This window comes from Danio aesculapii, chromosome 6, assembly GCF_903798145.1.
Source record: "Danio aesculapii chromosome 6, fDanAes4.1, whole genome shotgun sequence".
Classification (NCBI taxonomy): Eukaryota; Metazoa; Chordata; class Actinopteri; order Cypriniformes; family Danionidae; genus Danio; species Danio aesculapii.
Genome location: NC_079440.1, coordinates 32,126,620 through 32,150,561, shown reverse-complemented (window position 1 = coordinate 32,150,561; position 23,942 = coordinate 32,126,620). Strand labels below are relative to the sequence as shown.

Here is a 23,942-nt window from a genome sequence, read left to right as displayed (position 1 = left end):
ATTGACAAACTGATCCTCCATCTTTGCTGTCTAAATTTTTGTGTTATGCTGCAGCATAACTGTGTTATTATCAGCTTGCTGTTCTGATTGGATATCGTTTCATTTCATGCAATAATCTCTGGCTCATATTCTTGTTTGTCACACACACACATCAGGATTTCTGATAAGTATCTACAATAAATATTTACAATTCGTTATTGGATAAATAAAATGCTCTTAACACAAAAAAAAAAAAAAATAAATAAATAAATATAATAATAATAATAATAATAAAAAAAAAATATATATATATAAATTTATATATAAAATATATATATATATATATATATATATATATATATATATATATATATATATATATATATATATATATATTTTTTTTTTTTTTTTTTTTTTTTTTTCTTCAATAGAAGTTTCTTTATAGGATCCACAATGTAAAAAATGCTGGGTTTCACACAATCCCCGCATCTCAATGCAAATCAATTAAGTTAAGTGAATGGTTCTTACCAGTTTTGAACAAAAAACAATTAAGTTGTCCCTAAAAAACAAGAACTGTGTCGTTTCAGCTTATTTTAAATAAGTAGTTTAAACAAGCAGCAAAAATTATTTTTTGAGTGCAAAATGCTTCTTCTACACTGTAAAAATGTTGAGTTCCACATAATTTTGTTGGGACAACATGAAGGAATTAAGTTAACTTGTCTTGATAACTAGTTTTTAACAAAACAATTAAGTTGTCCCCAAAAAACTCAAGAATTGTGTAGTTTCATGTTATTTTATATACAGTAAGTTGTTTGAACAAACAGCAAGCATCCTTTTTGAGTGTATCGCATTACTCTAAACAACTGATGACATTACTGAACAAGAATAAAAAAATAAAAAAAATAAAAAAAAGAGTTTTTTTTTTTTTTTTAAGTGTACTTGCACCCACATCAATTAGCTTCATAGAATAAAAAAAAACTGTTTAAGTTTTAATTAAACGTTAGTCAAAAACATACAAGAGCAGGATTTACCGCACAAATTAGGAGCGCAACTCCTAAATAACACAACAAGCACATATTTTGTTTTCGTTACACATCAAAAAAGGAGACGGCTGTCTGTTTCTTGGCAGCTCTCCCTTGAGATGACTATAATTATCTAGCAGGAAGCCAGCTGTGGGTCTTTTATGAGAAAGCTCTGTATCACTGTGAAAATTCAGACTGGACAAGACTGGAACAACAGCCATGAGCAAGGGCTGCTTGAAGACATGGCGAGGAATAAAAGAAAGATAAATAATCTGACCTCATGCATTTGACCTCTTCATTTCAGTGAATCTTTGAATTAAGAAATCAAATATGGAGAAACTTGGCTTCTTAACTCATCTACCAATACTGCAAAATATTTTTTCAGCTAATTAATAAAGAATTTTATTTACAGTTTTAATTATTACTGCATGAGTATTTGGGTGCAAAAAAAATACAGAATATACTAGATATTTTTTAAACTAGCAATAGTTTTGTTTGTGTCAAATATTAAACGAATGACATGTAAATTCAATAAAATATTAAAGAAGCATCACAAATAAACAACTGAACATTTATTTAAAAAAATAAGAAAACAGTTTAATTCAGTTGGGCCTAATATTTCAGTAAGATTTTAAAAAATGTATCAAATATAAAATAACGTTGCATATTCTTAAATGTATCAATTAAATATAGACTGGTCCTTATTAATACACTGCAACAGAAGTTATTCAAGAACAGTGAGCGTTTCTGCCTTGTGTTGTTTGATTAACAGCTGTACTAGTCACCTTAAAAGCTTATGCATGAACTCAAGAAGACAGTCGAGAGAGTCTTTTCTTTCTCTGTGTGCACATAAAACAGCTGACAAGAACCAAATCAAGTTAATCTGCATCTTTTGTGTTAATCGTTTGAAATCAGTGGAATGTTCAAACTTTGGCAACAACGTAGAGGATGATTAAACTTTGCATCACATGCATCCTCAACCTATTGTATGATCCATGAATCTATGGGGTATATGCAGAGCTAGAGTTTCTTCCCATAGCGATAAACTTCCGGTGAATAGTTAATGTGACTTTTTTTCAATTTTATACGGTTCCTTTTACAGAATCGATGTAATAATGTCATTAAAATACAATCAGTTAAATAGACTTTGGCATTCATTTAGATGATCAAGCGTTAAATTAGATGAAATGCAGTTTACAAGCACGCCGCCGTCAGGATCAGCAGGTGAGAACAGAAACTCCTATGAAAATACTGGGGTAAAATAAATGTTCAGATTTTAAAGACATGGTGTGGAAAATGTAATTTAATGCAGAGCTTCTTGTATATTCTGAGACCCACTATATATCGTGTATCAATCAGGCAGTGGAGATGGTTGATTTTTTAAGAAAACAGACCTTAAACACGCTGATTTTGTAGGAGATGCAGTTCACTGGAAGCGTTTGACCCAGGTTGCTGAAGAATTAAAAGTCCTTCCGCATGCTTCTGCATATAACCTATTGACCTTATTCTGCAAAGTGCGCTTGTGTTTGCAAATATTTTAGAACTCAGTTACCTCTGGGACAAATTGCAAGAACATAATAAATGGCAGAAAATAGTCAAGCTCTACAAACAAGTGTGTTCATGACTATACATCAAAAGAAGATTGAAAATAGATACTCTTCCAAGATGGCACGGCGGACGGCTGCCTCGATGTGGAGCTTTCCAGTTTTTTTCTAATTGCATCTCTGTCTAATGTTTATATTTTCTCGTATTTATTTTTGTATTGTCACTTTATGTACACTGGAAACTTCTGTAGCCAAAACAAATTCCTTGTGTGTGTGAAGCACACTCAATAAAACCAGCCATAAAAACGATTTTGATTCTGATTCTAATAATATAAGAAGAAAATGTCAAGCAGCAGAACAAGCTGTTTTTAACATCTAAAAATCAGTGGGAGTGAATGTGACCGGAAGTCTCGATCCCATGGCTGTGCCCACTTGTATGTCAAGAAGAAGGTCAATACAGAAGAATTTATAATCCTTTACACCACTAACAACATTACAGGAAATAATACTAAAAATGTAGATTTAAAAAAGATCAAAAGTACAATATTTAACTGTAAAATTATTGACTTTTTAATCATTAAATGATTTTATTAATTAAAAAATTCAATGAACTAAATTTAGCAATAATATTTATATATTTGTATCCACTGACAAGCTTGTTTACATGTAATACTAGAGCATCACTCAAGTTTTTCTTTAGGGATTTTGGGATTCACCCTTATGCTGTGTATCAAAACTGCAATGGTGAATGCACTCTGGTCAGCAATAGGCATGGAACGATAAACATTTCAAGGTAATGACCTTATTTTTCAATGCGAAGTGTGGCCATTTTCACAATTGTTTTAGAACTTCCAATTCAGTTGCCTATGGGAGAAATGACAAAACAATAAACCGCAGAAAATGGTCAAACCACTTGCTCTACAAATAAGTGTTTGCATGACTATAAAGACAAAGTAGAATAATATAATAAGAAATATCAGTTTGCAATATCAAACAGGATGATGAGCTGTTTTTAACATCTAAAAATGAATGAAAGTGAATGAGATTGTAAATCTTGAGACAAAAAGATTCAGATAGCTGCTTCTTATTAAGAGCAACAAGGGAGGAAAAGGTGATGACATTATTTAGAATGTTTGTGACATGAAAAGCATCTGGAGGTTTCCCAAAAATAGCAATATGAGTGTTTGGGTTTAGATTAATGCCCAATATTTCTGAGATTGCCTTAAAAAAAAAAATAAAATTTGGGGCACGACCAGAACATGCGTGTGAGGTTGCGTGGGGTCTGTGAACACCCATTACATTTGTTATCTAATTTGTCAGGAAAGAGCTTTGAGAGTTTTTCTTTACTATAATGTAGTCTGTGGAAGACCTTAAATTGTATAAGTGATAATCTAGCGCAACTAGATGACGAATTCACAGAATTTAAGGCCTCCTCCCAAAAATCTTCAGAGAGATTCAATTGAAGTTCTGATTGCCATTCTTAATCTTATTTGCATAGATTGAATAGTTGTCGAGAATAATTACAGTTAAAGTCAGAATTATTAGCCGTCCTTTGAATTTTTTTTTTCTTTTTTAAATATTTCCCAAATTATGTTTAACAGAGGAAGGAAATTTTCACAGTATGTTTGATAATATTTTTTTCTTCTGGAGAAAGTCTTTGTTTTATTTCAGCTAGAATAAAAGCAGTTTTAATTTTAAGGTAAAAATTATTAGCCCCTTTAAGCTATTTTTTATTTTTTTTTGATATTCTACAGAACAAACCATCATTATACAATAACTTGCTAGTTAACCTAATTAACCTAGTTAAGCCTTTAAATGTCACTTTAAGCTGTATAGAAGTGTCTTGAAAAATATCTAGTCAAATGTTATTTACTGACATCATGGTAAAGATAAAATAAATCAGTGATTAGAAATGAGTTATTAAAACTATTTTGTTTCAAAAATTGTTGAACAAATGTGTTAAACAGAAATTGGGGGGGGGGGGGGGGGGGAATAAACAGAAGGGCTAATAATTCTGACTTCAACGGTATATAAATATGAAATAAGGCCTAAGGTGTCTTCAATGATCAGGTCTATCCTGATAGTGTTGGTATATGTGGGAATGAAGTTGTGTGTGTTCTTGAGAAGTCGCGTAGTTGGAAGTATATCGAAAAAAAAGTCTCACCTTTTTAAACAATGTAGAAATCAGCTGGTTGAAGCTTGCAAACAGATCTTTAGTATACAAGTCTCCCAACTCTTGTATTCCCTTGTTCTCTAAGCTGATAAAATTTGAGTCACCTTTAGCTGGTATAAATAAATTATTATTGCAAATAGGGACTGATAATGGAAGGGTGAGCCAGTCGTATTTGCGCCCAGATTTTTAGAGTTCCGATGACCACAGGGTTGGTGGTAAAGTTTCCCAGGGAAAAGGGCAAGGTACTACATGCCAAAGCTCCCAATCCTCCTCGTCTACTTCTTATTAATATTTGGTTTATTTACATTAAAAAGGGTAGGAACAAAATGAAGCAGTCAACATCAACAGGACATTCCGATTCTCCTTAAAAGACGCTCTTTAACTGCATTAAAAAAATAAGTTTTTAAGCCAGAAATCTTGTCTTCAGCCTTTTTTTTCCCATGATAGCTTATAAATAATGCATCTAGACAGGCGAAGAGGTTTGAAAATTGGGTGCATTACCTCTAACTTTCAAAAAGATTCAGTATTAATGCGATGGAATTGGACTGCAAGTACACTGTAATCCTTTCTAAATGTTACTATAAATAAAACATACCATAATGCATATACTTCCGGCACTGACTGGACTCATATTTAGTCAGAATAAAGAAATGCATAGAGGTTTGGAATGACATAAAAGGGTGTTGTATTCTTTAGATTAAAAAGGGCATTCACACTGGGTGTTACTTGTTTGAGAACCATCCATTTATGTTCAACACACACCCTGAAGCAAAAAACCTCCCGTTGCTCATATTTGTTGAGGGTTAATTTCGCATGCTTTAAATCTAGTGTGATCGGAAAGGAAGAACTCCGGATAAAAGCAGAGCTTATTCTCTCCTAGTCTTCCTTCACATCTTCCCTTCTTTCCTCATACATGGCCTTGTTACATCACATGCACTCTAGGCAGCTGCATTGTAAGATGTTTTACACACTTCAGTAGGATTCCCTCTGCTGCTCTAATAGCTTATCAACAAAGAGGGTGATCAATTCTAGCATGCCTTACGTAACGAATCGCTAATGAATGATGCTCATGTGAGAGCATGTGGAACTACCGGTCACAAAAGGAGCTTCACGGTTAACTGACTAAATGTAAAGTGCTCAGTTATATAAGTCAATATGTAAAAGGATCCCGACTGCCCAATGCAGATCTTCAGGATACAACAATACATATCCAAGCTGGAAAGCAAAGCTGTCTATTTCAGACAGGAATCTGCATGGTAATTATTTTAATTAATTTAAAGCAGTAGATGTTGGTATACAAGTAGTGACGAAAAAATGACCATCATTATTACCATTATTTACAAAAGAAATCCACTCAAATTATGAATGTACTGAATTTTCAGTGGCTGAAAACTATTCGCCAAAAAAGGCTATTTCATTTTTCACAGGTTTTCACCAAAATAAACGGCAAAAATAAAGGTTACGCTACAATGCCCAGCAGTTTCACTCTCCCACTGGCTGTCATTGATAAATGTGAAGCTCTGTTTACACTGGACATGAAAAGCACTACTCTGCACTATGAACCCATTCATTTCAATGGCTTGTTCTTCAGAGGATCACGCCGTCAACTAGCTTGCGCATGCGCCATGGTTCAAAATAGCTCAATATTCTGCTGTGGATACTCTGCTCAAGCACAATATACATATCTATGCATATACCACTTATGCCAAACGAAGTTCACTCAAATAATGTGACAACAGAACATTTATATGTTCCTTGTACTTGTTCCTGATGCTTGCAATAGTGTTAATGTGTTTTTATGGCTATGCTGATAAAATGACACAAGTATAATATAAATTATTGATTAAAGTCTTACAAAATTACATTATTTAATAAAGCAATAAATAATTATTACAAAGAATATTCAGTTTCAGTTAAGCCAAGTGCATCCAGAATTTTCCCCTTTTGGCCCAGATTTTTCATTTTGGTGCAACTTACATGTAGTTCAATGTAAACGCTTGCATACTAAAATATTATAAAGCATATTCAGAATGAAAACTATTAAAAGACTATATTTAGGTATAAAAGTATGCCCTTAAAATACTAATTAACATATCTCATAAGCAAAGACCACCAGTTATAAAAGCGCGTGCCAGACCCCTCACCAGTCCCTTCTTTTTTCTTTTGTCCCTTTTGTTTCTGTTATTGCATTGCGTTAAAAAAGAAAAACCCTGATTGTGTATTTTTGTTGTTGCCCGTTTCTGTGTGCACGTTATCCATCTGTTATTCATAGCCTATATCATTCCATTTCTCATTTATGTTGTTTACGAGGCTTGGATGAAGCGGACAGGTAAGAAGGTAACGTGACATACATCTTGCAACACGTAGGACTACTCTTGTCTTTAGTACATCAGGTTAGCGGCGAGCGCCACCCCTTGTACTTTATTGGATAGATAGAGTAGATAGTCTTCACGGGTTGTTATTTTGTTTCATAAATTTAGTTAGTTAGATGCTTCTGGGGAGTTCGGGATATTGTTTGGGTTTTGTTCTTTTCATCTTTTCACTTTTTCCTTAGCTCCGCCCACGTCCCTTCTGCCAGCTGTCTTGTTTTTCCTCGTCTTTGCATTTGTCCCAGTGTTGTATATATTGTAAATATATATATTTTTACCTTACTTTCTTTTTCTTTATTATTGATTAATTCGTTGTTTTTTGGTATCTACGTTGGTTGTCTTTTGCATTCACTGTTTGTATAAATTTATTTTAATTGCACATAAATGTCAAACTCCACTTTCCCCTAGACCAACAACAGGGGTTGAAACAGTGCCAGATGGACTGGACTGAGTATTTCAGAAAGTGATCTACTGGGATTTTCACGCACAACCATCTCTAGCATTCACAGAGAATGGTCTGAAAAAGGGAAAATATCCATTGAGTGGCACTTCTGTGGCCGTAAATGCCTTGTTGATGCCAGAGGTCAGAGAAGAATGGCCAGTCTGGTTCCAGCTGATAGAAAGGTAACATTAACTCAAACAACCACTCGTTACAACCGAGGTATACAAAAGAGCATCTCTGAACGCACAACACGACGAACCTTGAGGCCGATGGGCTTAACAGTATACCCATCTTCTGATGGCGACTTACAGCATGATAATGCGCCATGTCATAATGTGCAAATCATCATTGGTTTCTTGAACATGACAATGAGTTCACTGTACTAAAATGGCCTCCACAGTCAGCAGATCTCACTCCAATAAAGCACCTTTGGGATGCGGTCGAAGGTGACATTCACATCTTGGATGTGCAGCTGACAAATCTGCAGCAACTGCGTGATACTATCATCTCTTCAAAGAGCAAATTCTGAGGAATATTTCCAGCACCTTGTTGAATCAAGAACACGAAGGATTAAGGCAGTTCTGAAGGCAAAACGGTACTAGTACCATACCTAATAAAGTGGCCAGTGAGTGCATACACACATTTCATTTTTATTCATCTGAATGGTGCTAAATGATGAATCCCTAAAGCAGACAACTCACTTGCAATTATATTATCCTCCTATTGTGCTTAATTTGATGCATCAGCATAGGACATCTCCTCTTTGACCCATATACTCCTTAAATAACGTAATTTTCTGATATTCAGTTGCAAGTATTTTCACTGGGTCATAGTTTATCAGCAAGTAACAGCTGTTAAGGCCAGCTCTGTTGTAAAGAAACCCATTTCCTATAGTTTGGCATTTTAATTTTCACAGCGGTGTCTATTTAAGGAGGCATTAGAGTTTGATGACAAAGACAGCAGGTGGGGAAAGCGGGAGGAATGGGGTTGATACTGAAACCTAATAAACAGCTCTGCAGGCCAGGGGAAAACAAGCTGTCCACAGCATACCAAACATCCTTCCGTCACAATCTCTGTCAGAGAAGAAATTACTATGACATGCATCTGCTGACCTTTACATCACATCTACCAACCTCTGTAGCTGCCAACATGAGATCAACCGTTTCTGATGCCACTGTAGATGCTCTAAATCCATGATAAAGCAGTTTCATTTTTGCATTTATTCGCATTTATCACTGACAGCAGATATAAACAGAAGCTCAATCAAACATATGTGTCAATGTGTGCTTTATTTTACAATTTTGGAAAACACCAAAAACATACTTTGACTTTCACATTACATTAGACTGCCGTTTAAAGAAAAATTAATGGTACAGGGCAGTACGACGACAACAATATTTGTTCCTTTACATACTAATAATATTTACAGGAACATACTTTCAACAAATAAAGTATTATTTTCATGCCATTCTTTGCACAACATAAAGAAATACCACAAAACAACTTAATGTCTGTTAATTGTTATTCAAATACGTTTGCCGTGGAATCCAGTGAAGCACGATCAATTCCATAAAAGAAATAAAAACTATGTAAAATCAAGGTAAAACTATATGGTCGCAGTGCATATGTCTCTTACGTTTGCTCTCAGAAACACTATTGGTTGGGTTTAGGGAAAGGATTAGGTCAGTGGTTCTCAACCTTTTTAACACAGCGGACCGGTCAATGCTTGATAATTTTACTGCGGACCAGGAGGGTGGTGGAGGGTGTTTAGTAGGTTGCTAGGCGACCACCAAACGTTTTCTCAGAGGATGACAAGCTGACAAAACATTGCTGTCACTCTGATAAGTTTTATTTATGGAGAAAATTACAAAGCACTACAGTGTTTTGGTGTTCTGTGTTTGTCTGGGAAAATTAGTTTTATCGAAATGTGCATATTCCATAAAAGCTGAAGCTGATCGGTCAGTTCTTGTCATGTGACTAGTCATTCGTTCCACTGCGTGCATCTGGAAGGCACGCAATGGTGCATTCACCTGATTAGTTGACAAATGAGTTGCGGATTTATTTCTTGGCAGTTAGCTGGGCCTTTTCCAGAAAGACGTCTGTTTCTTACTCATTTTGCTGCTTGTGGGTTAAATTTGTGCACTCAAATGACCGAGATGTAAGACAGAGAATACGGTCATTTTTCAAAATAAAAGACTTTTCAGACTCAGATAATAAATAAAATGGAAATAACTAATGATTTCTTTTGCGGCCCAGTACCAATTGATCCACAGACCGGAACTTTATAAGTAGGAAATTGTATGTGAAACATATAACAAAATGTACCTTAAGAAGTAATTTATTTCAGATTCACAAAAAATGTATAAAATAGCACCCTCTAGAGAATTTGTCTACTGAAACATGCAATAAAACATATCCAGAGCATCGTATTTTATATTTCACAAAAATGTAGGCTGAGTGTCACATATTTTCAATGAGCCTGGGTTGCTTCAAATCATATTGATTGACTGAGGGATGGACTGACTTATTGATCGATTTCTTTATAAACAATTTAAAGCATCGGTTTTGGGTTAAAAGATATTCAATAGAGGGATATTAAAAATAAAATGATCTTTATTTGTGTTCTGAAAATGAACAATTGGCCTTTGGGCTTGAAATGATACTATAATGAGTAATTGATGCCAGGTCATGATGATGATGATGATGATGATGATGATGATGATGAAGTAGCAATGGCTAATTCCATTGATCACACTCTTAACACTGGAACAAAGAAAGTTCACAAAGACTCAAATCAATCACAAAATCAATTAACTATAAAGCTAGGTTTTTCACTAGGATTTAGAGAAAACATCATTTACTTAATAAAGTAGGTCTAATTCTTTATATTTTATAACTTTATTTCAACAAAAATATAAATAAAATTACATCACTTGGAAAATAAACTAAACTGTTTAGTTGTGCGTAGACTGAAGCGAGGAAGACTAGAATTTAAATTAGCCACATCATACATTTGTTGCTCCAATTATAGTGTTAATAAATTTTGTACTTAAAGCAGATTTTCATTGCATAATTAATAACAAATGTTAACAAAAAAAGTGCAAAACGTAACAGAGGTTGCAATATCTGCTACCAGATCTATTTTCAGTTGTCATACACCAACATAAATATATACTAAAATTATTTATAGTAAATACCAGGGCTGGGCAATAAAATTGGTATTGGTATTTATTGACTGGACATCATTGTCAATATCGATTAAAAAAAAAGGTTTGGTACGAAACGTTTTATTAAAATGTGGGTGCTAAGTATGCGCCTTGGAAGCAATGCCAATAAGCTTGGGGTGTAAGTTTGTCATTTCCAATGGAGGTACATGATTTGTGCGACACTCATATGGGAACGACGTGCACATGTTGAGCAAGCGGTACACACTTTGAGCAAGCCACACACATGTGAACCGCACACATTTTCCAGGCGCACCTAGTTGAAAACATCTCAACTTTTCTGAATGCCAAGAGCACACCGCGATTCATGCAAGTAGAACTAACCAATCTGCTTTGCACTTTGTGTGGAAAACACACATTTCAGTAATAACGGCAGAATAATTACCTCAGATAAACACAGCACATCCAAACACTGCAGTGCTTTTTACTTTTTTCCAATAAATTTGTATCAGAGCTGCAGCAATGGTTTGTCCATTTGTCATCCTCTGAGACGGGGAGCATAGCGCAAAGCTCATTGAAAATTCATTTCAGGTCAGATCAACAACACGCGTAAATAAGTGTAGTAGCTAGCAGCAGTGAGGAGATTGTAAATAAAAAAAGGATGCATGGATGTTGACAGAGTGGATTTTTGTTCTTTTTCTTGGGCATCGTAGCCACTAGCACCCCATGTGAAAGTTTTTTTTAGCATCGGGGGTAATATCACAATCTTAAATTGAAATCTCAGATTTGATTATCATAATTAGTTTTGTTTACAGATTTGGAGGTTTACTGTATCATTATTATTCACACCTTAAAGTTTGCTTTGATGGTTTAGCATTTGCACTTACCATTGCACACACTTTGTAACATTTTATTTATCAAGTTTAAGAGTCTCTTTAACATTTATGTTTATTTTATTATAAAGAGATCAGATATTTAGTTTACATTTTTTTATTAATAAAATTTTTTGCCTTAGTAATGTTGGTAAATTAAAAATAAAGTGGTTAAAAAAATCCTAATATTCCTAAATGGATTGTTAACAAATATTTAACAATTATTGTTTTTTAACCATACTGACACTGACACCTCCAATAGAGATAGAGATGTTGCACAATCAGCTAAAATGTTGCTTTTGTATGGGCGATATATATTGCATTACCAAAAATGATTGAGGTCATGTCCATGTGCTGTGCAAAAAGTCGATATATTGATTATTGTGACAGGCCTAGATACACCACTAGTAAATTAATTATAAATCAACTCTCTTAATGTGACATTTCAGTGACTTTCTCATTGACTTTTTGAAAACAATTATATGATGAAAAAAATTACATAAAATACAGTTTCAGACATGCTGTAACTGGTTTGAGGTTAGCATCTTGAGCTAAAGTACAAAATGCTGAAAAATGTCAACTCTGTCACTGTCAACTGTGTCATGTTTTGAAGTTAGGTTAAAAAAATTGTAACAGAATGAAATGTCCCCTATGGGTATTCGGCTTACTGTAAATTATACATGTTATATATCATTCCCGTTTAAGGGATTTAATGTAAAATGCTTGAAATATACTCACAATTCTGGAATGAGTCATACATGCTCACTGTAAACAGAACAAAAATCTAATACATAAGTTAAATAGAAAGAGAGCGAACTTTCATATTACACATGAAAAAAACAAGCATATCACAGACTCATTCACCACTTTCTGTGTGGCAAGCACAACCCAGGATTAAATCAATGCTATGCAGAGCTCAGCTTAACTTCATCTGACAAATGCTTGGGGTTTAAGCAAAGCAAAGAAGCATCTGAGGAAGGATTCATGTGTGCATGTGATCTTTAATTATCAATGTGGAATCTTGTGTATCCAACAGGCTTCACTTCAGTCAGGCGTCTTTAAAGCTGGATGACAGCATGGACATAGGTGCTGTATTATTTAAACAACCTTCAGTCCCCTTCCCACAAACCTTCTCCAATTTTTATCTCTTCGGCACTACAGTAACCCACCAGACCAGATATTAGCAAGCTAATGCACGAATGTGGCTGGTTCTGATTTTAAAAGCCTGTGCTCAAGATATTATGCTGGCTCTGATCAGGGAACGTATGGCTTTATCCCGATTTTTTTTTGTTTTGTTTCGTTTTTCACTAAAGAAATGTATTATTTGAATTATATCACTATGGTTATGCAGCCACATAAATGAGGATTGGATATTTAATGGCAGTAAAGACATGCTAATAAAAACTGCTAATAATACAAATTGAGCAAAACAGAAGACTGTGCACTTATATTAAAATGAATTAAAATAGAATGCAGTTATTAAATTGTAATAAAAACAAACATCACCATACAAAAGACAAGGTAAAAAAGCATTGGTGAGAATAAGAGTCATTTAAAAAAATAAAAATAAAAGAATAAAACAAAAGTTTTGAATGGGTGTGTAAGTCAACAAGAGATGTAATAATTGGTTTATAAAACAGGGATCTTAAAAAAAGGGGGGGGGTCTTAAAATGTCTTAAATTTTAAAATCCAAATTAAGCCTTAAAAAGTCTTAAATTTACTGAAAAAAATGGGTTGTTGGTTTTAAATCTTTTTTTAAACAGGTCTTAATTTGTTGTGCAAGTGACACACAAGCGATGCAGGTGCATTTTCCAGGCGCTCCTAGTTGAAAACAACAGATCTCAACTTTTCCAAATGCGGTGAGCGCACGCAATTCATGCAACTAGAACTAACCAATCTGCTTTACACTTTGTATGGAATATACACATTTCAGTAATAATGGCAGGCTAATTACCTTAGACAAACACAGCACACCCAAACACTGCACTGCTTTTTATTTTTCACCATAAATTTGTATCGGAGCTGCAGCAATGGTTTGTCCATTTGTCATCCTCTGAGAAAACTGTTGACGTTCGCTTACTGTAGTTACAGAAAGACAGCAGGGAGCGCGAGCGCAAATTACATTGAAAATAGTGAAGGAAACCATGCTTGTCACTTCAGGTCAGAATAACAACAAGCGTGAAAATAAAAGTCACGAGAGTGGCTTTTTGGTTTCTTTTCTTGTGCATCCCAGCCAATAGCATCCCATCTGAAAAAGTCTTAAATTTACAGAAATAATGTGTTGTAGGTCTTAAATCTTTTTTTAAACAGGTCTTAATTTTCCTTTGTTCATGTCTGGCCAAAACCCATACAATCACCAACAATCCATCTCAATAAAAACTTTAAACTTTTTATTCAAAAAGGTAATTTTTAACTATTTACCGTAATTGTTTACTTATTTTCCTTACAATAACATTTGTTTAAAAGTTCTCCCTGTATTTACTGGTAAGGACACCGACCTGGACAGATTGTTGTCCACAGATTTAGTTTATTATAGTTTTTAAAACATTTCTTAGTTTTTGTTAAATTTAAAGAAAGTTTATGTTGGGGAAAACGTGTATGGATACAAGTAGAGCTTGCTTGTTTTTACACACTATTTAACATATTTAGCTAAGAAATAAAATCTAAAATAATTTAATTGTTTATTATTAATGTATTATTAAATTAAAATATATTTTTTTAATAGGTCAAATAAAAAATATTTTCCACCTGGGCCATTAGAAAAATTCCTGCAGAAACCCTGCAAAAACAATTATTCAATTTTTACAAGAGTTTACAAGAGTTAATACAGTAAGTGTCGTTAAAACAACCACTGAATACAGCACTTGGTAATATTGGTTATAAACATACACTGCTTCAATGAATGTACAGTTGAAGTCAGAATTATTAATAATAGCAAAGAAATTTTCACAGTATGTCTGATAATATTATTTCTTCTGGAGAAAGTTCTATTTGTTTTAATTTGGCTAGGATAAAAACAGTTTTTAACTTTTTGAAAACTATTTTAAGGTCAAAATTATTAGCCCCTTTAAGCTATATATTTTTTTCGATAGTTTGAATTTAACTTAAACACTAAAAACTGAACTACACTGTTCCAATTTACTATGACCTTTAATGTGAAGCTGCTTTGACACAATCCACATTGTAAAAGCGCTATACAAATAAAGTGAATTGAATTGAATCTACAGAACAAACCATCATTATACAATAACTTCCCTCATTACCCTACCCTAACCCTAATTGCCCTAGACGTTTCTTGAAAAATATCTAGTTAAATATTACAGTATGTACTGTCATCATGGCAAAGATAAGATAAATCAGTTATTAGAAATGAGTTATTAAAACTATTACATTTAGAAATGTGTTGAAAAAAAATCTTCTCTCCGTTAAACAGAAATTGAGAGAAAAAATAAACGGGGGCTAATAATTCTGACTTCAACTGTATGTGAATACTTAAATTATCTAGTGTTAATTCACACTGCTTCATTTAAAACTAAATATATAAATATTATAGAATAAATATTATAATAGAATGCACTGATTCAATGCACTGAATCTTACTGTAAAACAGTACTCTTAAGTCTTGCGATGCTACGTATTCACTGTAAGCTCTTGTAGTTTCACTTATTTATTAATGTGTGATTCACTATCCTGAAAAATGGAAGCAAGATGCAATCCTTATAAATAAAGCATTCAGCCAGTGAGGTACTCTGAAGGACTCTAGCAGAGCATCATCTTTATTTAGACAGGTCTAGGTTAAAATCATCTCTATCTGAGCTAGCCCTATACTGCCAGAGACTGATGGTCATTAGGCATTAACAAGGGCTTCCCCAAGCTCTGTGATCTCATGCTTAGACGAAAAGAAGGTTCAGCTATAACGACAAGAAGCTTTTTAGAACAGATCAGTCTGTGAAGGCGCAAAGTTAGAAGCTTTAATCCTCCACACTCTGGGCAAACTGCAATGTTTAGTAGACTTACAGAGAGTAAAAACCATCCATGAAACAAACAAACACAAGAATTCTCCATGAACCCAATTCACACATAGTAGATTTAATTGGGACGCAGGCTAAAAGACACCCAGAGGACCAAGCGGTTATGTAACTAAAAGAACTTGCCATCCAGTTCTGAGCTAGACAAGCAGAAAACGAACCATAAGGAATCTTAGGCCTGGGCTTTATTTAGTCTTAATCAAGAAAGCAAACTTTGATAAGATGCTGCATTCATTCAAGCCGAAATCAGTCTTTTTCAGCAAACAGAAGCCAAGAAGTCCCTCAGGACTTAGTTAATTTTAAATACACCAAAGTGGTGGAAGTAAAGGCATAAGGGAGCATACGCTAGCTAGGTTCAGTCTGAAAACTTGGAGAATAACGCCTTCGGCTCTTCAGTCTGCCAACATCCGAGGTCTCATCGAGTCTTTCAATTTGTCAAGACAAATGGAGACTCTGTGAGACTTCCAACCTAATCACCTCTGAGTACCAGGATGACAAGCAAAGGAATGGATCACTGCCATGAGGATGTAACCTGGAGCATATGTTCAGATCTTAACCCACTAAAGATGTGATCGAAATTCCCCTCAGTGCGAGAAGACAATTAGCAGCTCAGAGTCTGTTTAAGCAACTAAGTTTAAGTAAATGCCTCATGCATCTTTCAGAATGAATCTCGATACGAATTCAAAGCAATCCCCTACCTTGCATCCAAACATAAGTGAGATGGTGCTGTTGGTGCATGCTACTTTACAGTGGCACAACATTGGCGAAATGCAATCCAAGTTTTTGATGCTGGGAGACATTCTCTCTGCGCTTGGGCACTTCAATCCATCAGCGGTCGAGGTGCCGGCCGACAGCTTCCACGAGTGCTGCCCGCTGCCTGCTCTCGATGTGCACCCTCATCTCCGTAGCAGGGGGAGCAGAAGCAGCGGCGTGATGTCTTCATCCAGCAAGCCCTTGTCAGTTGAGTCCACTCCAATCTCCAATCTCTTCGCTTGACTCGACTCGATCGGCCCGTCAGATTAGAGCGCTCCCGAAGAGAGCTGCACTTGAGGGAGCTCTGGAGGAGCCATGCTGCCTGCCGTGACCAGGGGGTGTTGCGGTACGAGGAGGAGGAGCAGGAGGAGGGTTAGAGGGCACAAGGGGTCTCGTGTCACACTGCGAGGGACCCTCCAAGATCCATCAGTGCTGCTGCGCTTCCACCTGCTGCAGAGGAGCCGCTGCCATGACTCGGAGGAAAGAGGAGCAGCTTCGGACGCTTCCCAATCAACTATCCAAACAAGACGCGGCAAAACGGCGGAGACCGAGAGAGAGAGAGAGATAGAGCGAGAGAGAGAAGAGGTAAGCAGACTGGAGGGGGAGGGGCGAGCAGCAGTGTTCAGCTTATTACACAGTTCACTAGAGAGAAGCTGAGGAGTTTCTGAGCCGACGGTTGCGGCGAGCCGACCAGGAGATGGGGATAAAAATGATCCGGTCCATTTAGAGGTGAAACAGGGTTACATGGAGAGTGCTTTCTCAACAGATTTACAACCATGAGGATACCAGAGGGGGGAAGATAGGGAATCAAACTGCAGCTAGAATGACCTCCGACGAGTAGTTATGAAATCTGATCTCAAAGAGCAGTAAGAGAGTAAAGGTAAAAACTTGACAACCGAAAGCAGATGACTGTGGTTTATCATCCAGAAGGTTGTCATACCTTCACAAGTCAGATGGATAACTTGAACCACTGGTGTTCTCAGGTTTTAAATAAGTTACATTCATGAGTATGGGGTCCAACACTTAGCAAGAATGAAATTACTTTGTGTTTCAAGTGTTCACAAACTCTTCTCTGGAAAATCTGCCACAAAAACATGTCCATATTAGTGATATTTCATGTAGACATCATTAACTTGTGTTCTGCAGAAATAATAAGTACAGTTGAAGTCAGAATTATTAGCCCCCCTTTGAATTGTTTTTTCTTTTTTTAAATATTTCCCAAATGCTGTTTAACAGAGCAAGGAAATTTTCACAGTATGTCTGATAATATTTTTTCTTCTGGAGAAAGTCCTATTTGTTTTATTTCGGCTAGAATAAAAGCAGTTTTAAATTTTTTAAATAACCATTTTAAGGTCAAAATTATTAGCCCCTTTAAGCTATTTTTTTCGATTCTCTACAGAATAAACCATCATTATACAATAACTTGCCTAATTACCCCAACCAGCCTAGTTAACCTAATTAACCTAGTTAAGCCTTTAAATGTCACTTTAAGCTGTATAGAAGTGTCTTGAAAAATATCTAGTCAAATATTATTTACTGTCATCATGGCAACGATAAATATCTTAAATCAGTTATTAGAAATGATTTATTAAAACTATTATGATTAGAAATGTGTTGAAAAAATCTTCTCCATTAAACAGAAATTGGGGAAAAAATAAACAGAGGGGCTAATAATTCAGGGGGGCTAATAATTCTGACTTCAACTGTATGTTGGATGCTTTGAGCATACTGAATGTTCTCAAGCTTATTTATAAACTAAAACAAACAATATTGAAGAAAGTGGTCATTAATTTGGCAGAAAGTGGTCTATAATCTTGAACTGAGTCGATTCCAAAAAAAAATCGATTTTGAAGCATTGGGAATGGAGACTCGAGTTGGAATCGATTACATCAAGTGGAATCGACTCCTCTTTAAGAGCCTTTACACTTTTTTTTTTAACAGAGCTAATTGTTAATTAGACTCTTGTTTGCTAATAATGATTGGAAGTCCAAAGCTTTTTGTGAACAGTTTCTTTCAGATGGTTTGCTTCAAAGAACCTGGTTCAGTAAAACCATTTCAGGTATTTTTTACACGCTCATAATTTCTAAAAGCAGCTGCTTTATGTTATGATGAAACTTTCAAATAAAGCCCTACTGTATGTGAATGCTTACTGCTGATTATAACAATTCCAAATTTTCGAACACATTACCAGCAAATATCTTAAAATAAAAGTTTCTACAGTGAAATTTTTGTGCCTCATGTGCACAATATAAACAAAGGTACACAATTGCATATTTGGTCTGTAGGTACATGAATAAAAGCCAGTCTTATCAAATCCTTTATTTATTCCAATTACAATTAGAGCCAAATATTAATTATTTACAACTATAAAAATCTTAATCATTATAAGAAAGCAACTATCACCTTTATAATCTTTGGTTATGAGAAAAGGTTAACCTTTAATTTAATGTATACACTCACCGGCCACTTTATTAGGTACACCTGTCTAACTGCTCGTTAACACAAATTTCTAATCAGCCAATCACATGAAAGCAACTCAATGCATTAAGGCATGTAGACATGGTCAAGATGATCTGCTGCAGTTCAAACAGAGCATCAGAATAGGGAAGAATGGTGGTTTAAGTGAATTTGAACATGGCATGATTGTTGGTGACAGACGGGCTAGTCAGAGTATTTCAGTAACTGCTGATCTTCTGGGATTTTTAATAATTCCAGAACCTTGTTGAATCTAAACCATGAAGGATTAAGGCAGTTCTGAAAGCAAAAGAGGGTCCAACCCGGTAGTAGTAAGGTGTACCTAATAAAGTGGCCGGTGAGTGTAAATACTATACATAAAATGTTATATTCAATTCATTTAAATTCATGTTTATTTATATAGCGCTTTAACATTGTAGATTGTGCCAAAGCAGCTTAAGATAGAAGTTCTAGTAAATTGAAAATGTGTCAGTCCAGTTTTCAGACTTGAAGTTCAGTGTGGTATAAACTATATTTACGACTATCATATATATATGACTCTCAAAATCAAGTTCTCCCATTCCAGAATCTCATTTTTGATTCCGATACAAATCTTAGAAGAGATGCACAAATTAACTGGAGAGAAACTGAATTTACTTTAATCTGTGACTCTGAAACCACAGTATTAAAGGCCATTTGTGTGAAAAAGAGCACAGTGCTTCACTTCGCTCTAAAACACAGAGCAAAGGCCATCAGTTAACAGTCGGTAATTAACATTAAGCGATACTTCTCTAACAGTTAGTGAACATACTGACATTACTTAAGTCAAAAGGTAAATTAATGTTGATAAAATAAATGCTTTAGCGGGTGTCACGGTGGCGCAGTGGGTAGCACGATCGCCTCACAGCTAGAAGGTCACTGGTTCAAGCCCCATCTGGGCCAGTTGGCATTTCTGTTTGGAGTTTTCATGTTATCCCCATGTTCGTGTGAGTTGTGCTATATAGGTGAATTGAAAATGCTAAATTGGCCGTAGTCTATGTGTGTGAATGTAAGAGTGTATGGGTGTTTCCCAGTGTTGGGTTGCAGATGGAAAGGCATTCGCTGTGTAAAACATATGCTGGATAAGTTGGCGGTTCATTCCTCTGTGGCGACCCCTGATTAATGGAGGGACTAAACCAAAAAGAAAATGAATGATAAATGCTTTGGCATTTTTTTTGTCAATTTAAGTAATGGAAATTTATTCCTTTTTCAGGGTTTCATCAAGTCAAATTTAAGACTTTTTAAGACCCTTTTAAGACCGAAATTCTAGACTTATACAAAGCTGAACACATTTTTTAATGGAGTTTGTTTTTTGTTTGCCAGTAAAATTTAAAAAAAAAATTGATATTTCAAATCCACATATTTTAATGTCAATATTTTTTCAACTTTTTTTTTTTAACCAAATGCATTTCTGTCATAAAACCTGTAGTTTTATGCCTATTTATAAATATTATATCCACTCCCCCTTACTTCTGTAAATAGGTTTTGTAAAAATGGAAAATCATATACAGGCAAAAATAGCCCTGTTATTGTCATGAGGAATTATGGAATTGTTTATAGTTTTCTTTTCCTGATTGGGAATTTAATTTAGTTAGAATTTACTTTTCTGTAAAAATGTCTTAAAGCTTTAGTGATTGTATCTCTTTGCAATAAAATATATATATATATAAGTTTTACTTAGATGGATTGTTGATAATTGGATGCGTGTTGACCCGGAAAATTAAGACCTTTTTAAAATGACTTAAGACCTACAACTCAATATTTTATTGAATTTAATACTTTTTAGACTTTAGTTGAGACTTTAAGACCCTGTGGACACCCTGCTTTTTGTAAAGTGCCACAATTTAGTAAAAAATGCACCATTTGGAATTTGATAACAGCATGATAAAGTAAAGCCATATCACAATTTTGGTTATATTTCAATGAATCATGCAGCATTACCCAAGTCAAAGGCCCAATCCCAATTTTATTTTTGTACCCCTACCCCTTCCCCTTGGCCCTTGAAACAGAATGTGAAGGGGAAGGGCTTCAAAATGTACACCTAAGAAATGGGACAGCACTACAGCACCTGCACACGTCATCATATGAGATCAGCCTGCTTCATATGAGATCAGACGATCGCGACTGCTGTAGTCATTACAGTTGTGTTATTTTTTGGTTTTTATCTTCAGGAAATATTATGCATATGCATATATTATGTTATCATAACAATATAATGTGGCCATAAGATCATAAATGTACTGTGTATTTACTATATTTACTCTATTTACGAAATGATAGACGCGCACGTCTACTTTAGTGAACAGAACCTGCATAGGCTGTGAGTAACAGGCAATAAAGTTGTAAATAATATTCAATTTGTGGCACAGAGTGATCGTTTGAGAGCCGCGCACAAAGTATGAACAGCACTTAGCAGTGAAAATGAAATGGATAGCATGTACATCATTTAAATAATCATATCGCATTTTAGAGTTATGATTGCGACAAGCGTTTGATATGTTTTTACTTACATTACGAACACACAGTCGTGCATGAAAATAAATGTTTACAGTGCCAGTATAACTACTCAAGCCTATATAACGTTGATTTTACCAGTGAATTAAATGGTCTAATAATGTTGTCAATGAAAGATTGCAAGCATATATCTCAAACATAATTCAACATCAGAATTATTATAAGTAGAATAGAATTATTTATAGAAACCAGTAGACCTACACCTAATATTATTATTGTTGTTGTTTTACCATATGTTTGAGAAAAAAACAATAATAATTGCCGACTCATATTAAAATTTATTTTACATCTACAGAATCGTGAGAAAATCGTGATCTTTATTTTAAGCGAAAAAAAATATATATATTGCGATTCTCATTTTAGCCAGAATCGTGCAGCTCTACTATGCAGGAGTTATTATTATTAGGGAATATAGATAGCAAAATTTAGCCGTTTTTATTTTAGTGTTGTTTTTTTTTTTTACAGTAAAACATGAATGCGGTTATGAATATATTTAAACGTGCTTTTTTGTTGTAAAAATTTCGCAATAATAATAAAAAATACACATTTTATGGATCTCCTTACTTCTGGGTGCAGTTATGCTGCCGTTGTGGCTGGTGTATTCTGGGAAATTCTTACCCCTTGGTTTTAAGTGTGGTCCTGAAAAATCTCTGTTTAATGGGGTATTTTAGCCCTTCTCCTTAGCCCCATGCCTTCAAGCTAAAGAAAATTTGGACACCCCTACCCCTTCACGTGAACGAGCAAAATGAGGGGTAGGGTTTTCCCAATTCTCTTAAGCTTGAAGGCATTTTACTATTCTCTTAAGCCTGAAGGCATAGGGCTAAGGAGATTTTTCAGGACCACACTTGAAACCAAGGGATAAGAACATTTCCCAGAATAAGGGTAAGGGGAAGAGCTAAGGGGTAGAATTGGGATTGGGCCAAAGTCAACTTTTTGTTTAATAATGCACATCAAAGCAATGAAAGTACTACAGGTAACACCTAGAACAGTTGCTTTTTTAATCTATCTGTTAAAAGCTAAGTTTAATGGGACCGCTGACGCTTAATTTTGGTGCAATTCACTGTGGAGCTGGTCTTAAATGATGAGTCCTGACTTTATTATCAGGGAGTAATAAATGTGTGTGTGATGATTTCTGCTCTTCCCCTCCTCCCTCCTGCCACACTACATCATCTGAGCAGTTACATCATCAGTGCAGAGCGGCATGCACATCCACACTACTACACACACAAACACACTATAATAAATACATGCATACACACATCTGCACAGTACAAACACACACACCACAATTATAAACATATACACACACTCCTGTACTGTAATGCATATACGCACACAAACCACACCATCAAACATCCACAGTCATATACACATAATCCACACTGCTACACACAGCACAAACAAACGCACACCACTCTAATATGAACACATACACAATTACCAGCACAACACTCACACACTCAGCACTCTATTATGAATACATAGAGTACACACAAACTGCACTTTTACAAACACATACACACAAGTAATATAAACATATTTTGAATCCACAAATGCACAGCACAAACAAACACACTATTATAGACACACACACACCACTAATATAAACATACAGACACAATTGTACACAGTAAAAACACATGTACACACACACTCAACCAAACTATTACAAACATGTGCACACAAACCACACTATTGTAAATAAACACACACAAACCACACTATTACAAACATACACACATAAAACACACAATAACACACACAAAACACACCATTACAAAAACATACTGTACACACAAACCACACTGTTACAAACACAAACCAAACCATAACAAACACAAAACACACACAAACCACACTATTACAAACACATACACAACCACACTCACCCATACTATTATAAACATGTACACACAAATAAACCACACAATTATAAACACAAACCACACAATTACAACACAAACCACACCATTACAAAAACAAACACACAAACCACCCTATCACTAACACACACAACCAAGTAATTACAAACATATACACACAAACAAACCACACTATTGTAAATAAATACACACGCAAACCCCAATAATGAAAACATACACGCACAAACCACACTATTACAAACCCATACACACACAAACCACACTATTACAACACAAACCAAACTATTACAAACCCATACGCACACAAACCACACTATTACAACACAAACCAAGCTATTACAAACCCATACACACACAAACCACACTATTACAAACCCATACACACAAAAACCACACTACTACAACACAAACCAAACTATTACAAACCCATACACACACAAATCACACTATTACAACAAAAACCAACCGATTACAAACCCATACACACAAAAACCACACTATTACAACCCCAGAAACACACACACCACACTATTACAAACATATCCACAAACAAACAACACTATTGTAAATAAATACACACACAAACCACACTTTTACAAACCCATACACACACAAACCACACTATTACAACCCCAAACACACACAAACCACACTATTACAACACAAACCACACTATTACAAACCCAAACACACACAAACCACACTA

The 23,942-nt window shown here is 35.0% G+C and overlaps 1 protein-coding gene and 1 long non-coding RNA gene across 15 annotated transcripts in view; one reads left to right on the top strand and one right to left on the bottom strand.

The window, feature by feature from the left end:
- The window catches only part of dlg1a (discs large MAGUK scaffold protein 1a), a 242,441-nt gene that overhangs the window by 168,130 nt on the left and 50,369 nt on the right, over positions 1-23,942 (bottom strand). For 2 of the 14 annotated variants that reach the window (XM_056459983.1, XM_056459986.1), the window contains exon 1: positions 16,292-16,640. The exons of the other annotated variants lie outside the window; for them this stretch is intronic. In XM_056459983.1, coding sequence (XP_056315958.1) covers positions 16,292-16,393 — 102 coding nt within the window. In that variant the 5' untranslated portion in view covers positions 16,394-16,640. Of the gene's footprint in view, positions 1-16,291; positions 16,641-23,942 lie in introns of those variants that run through there. 14 annotated transcript variants of the gene reach the window in all.
- Positions 16,844-23,942, top strand: part of LOC130230781 (uncharacterized) — an 18,189-nt gene continuing 11,090 nt past the window's right edge. The window contains exon 1 of the long non-coding RNA XR_008837980.1: positions 16,844-16,931. This is a non-coding gene — a long non-coding RNA (uncharacterized LOC130230781). The remainder of the gene's footprint in view (positions 16,932-23,942) is intronic.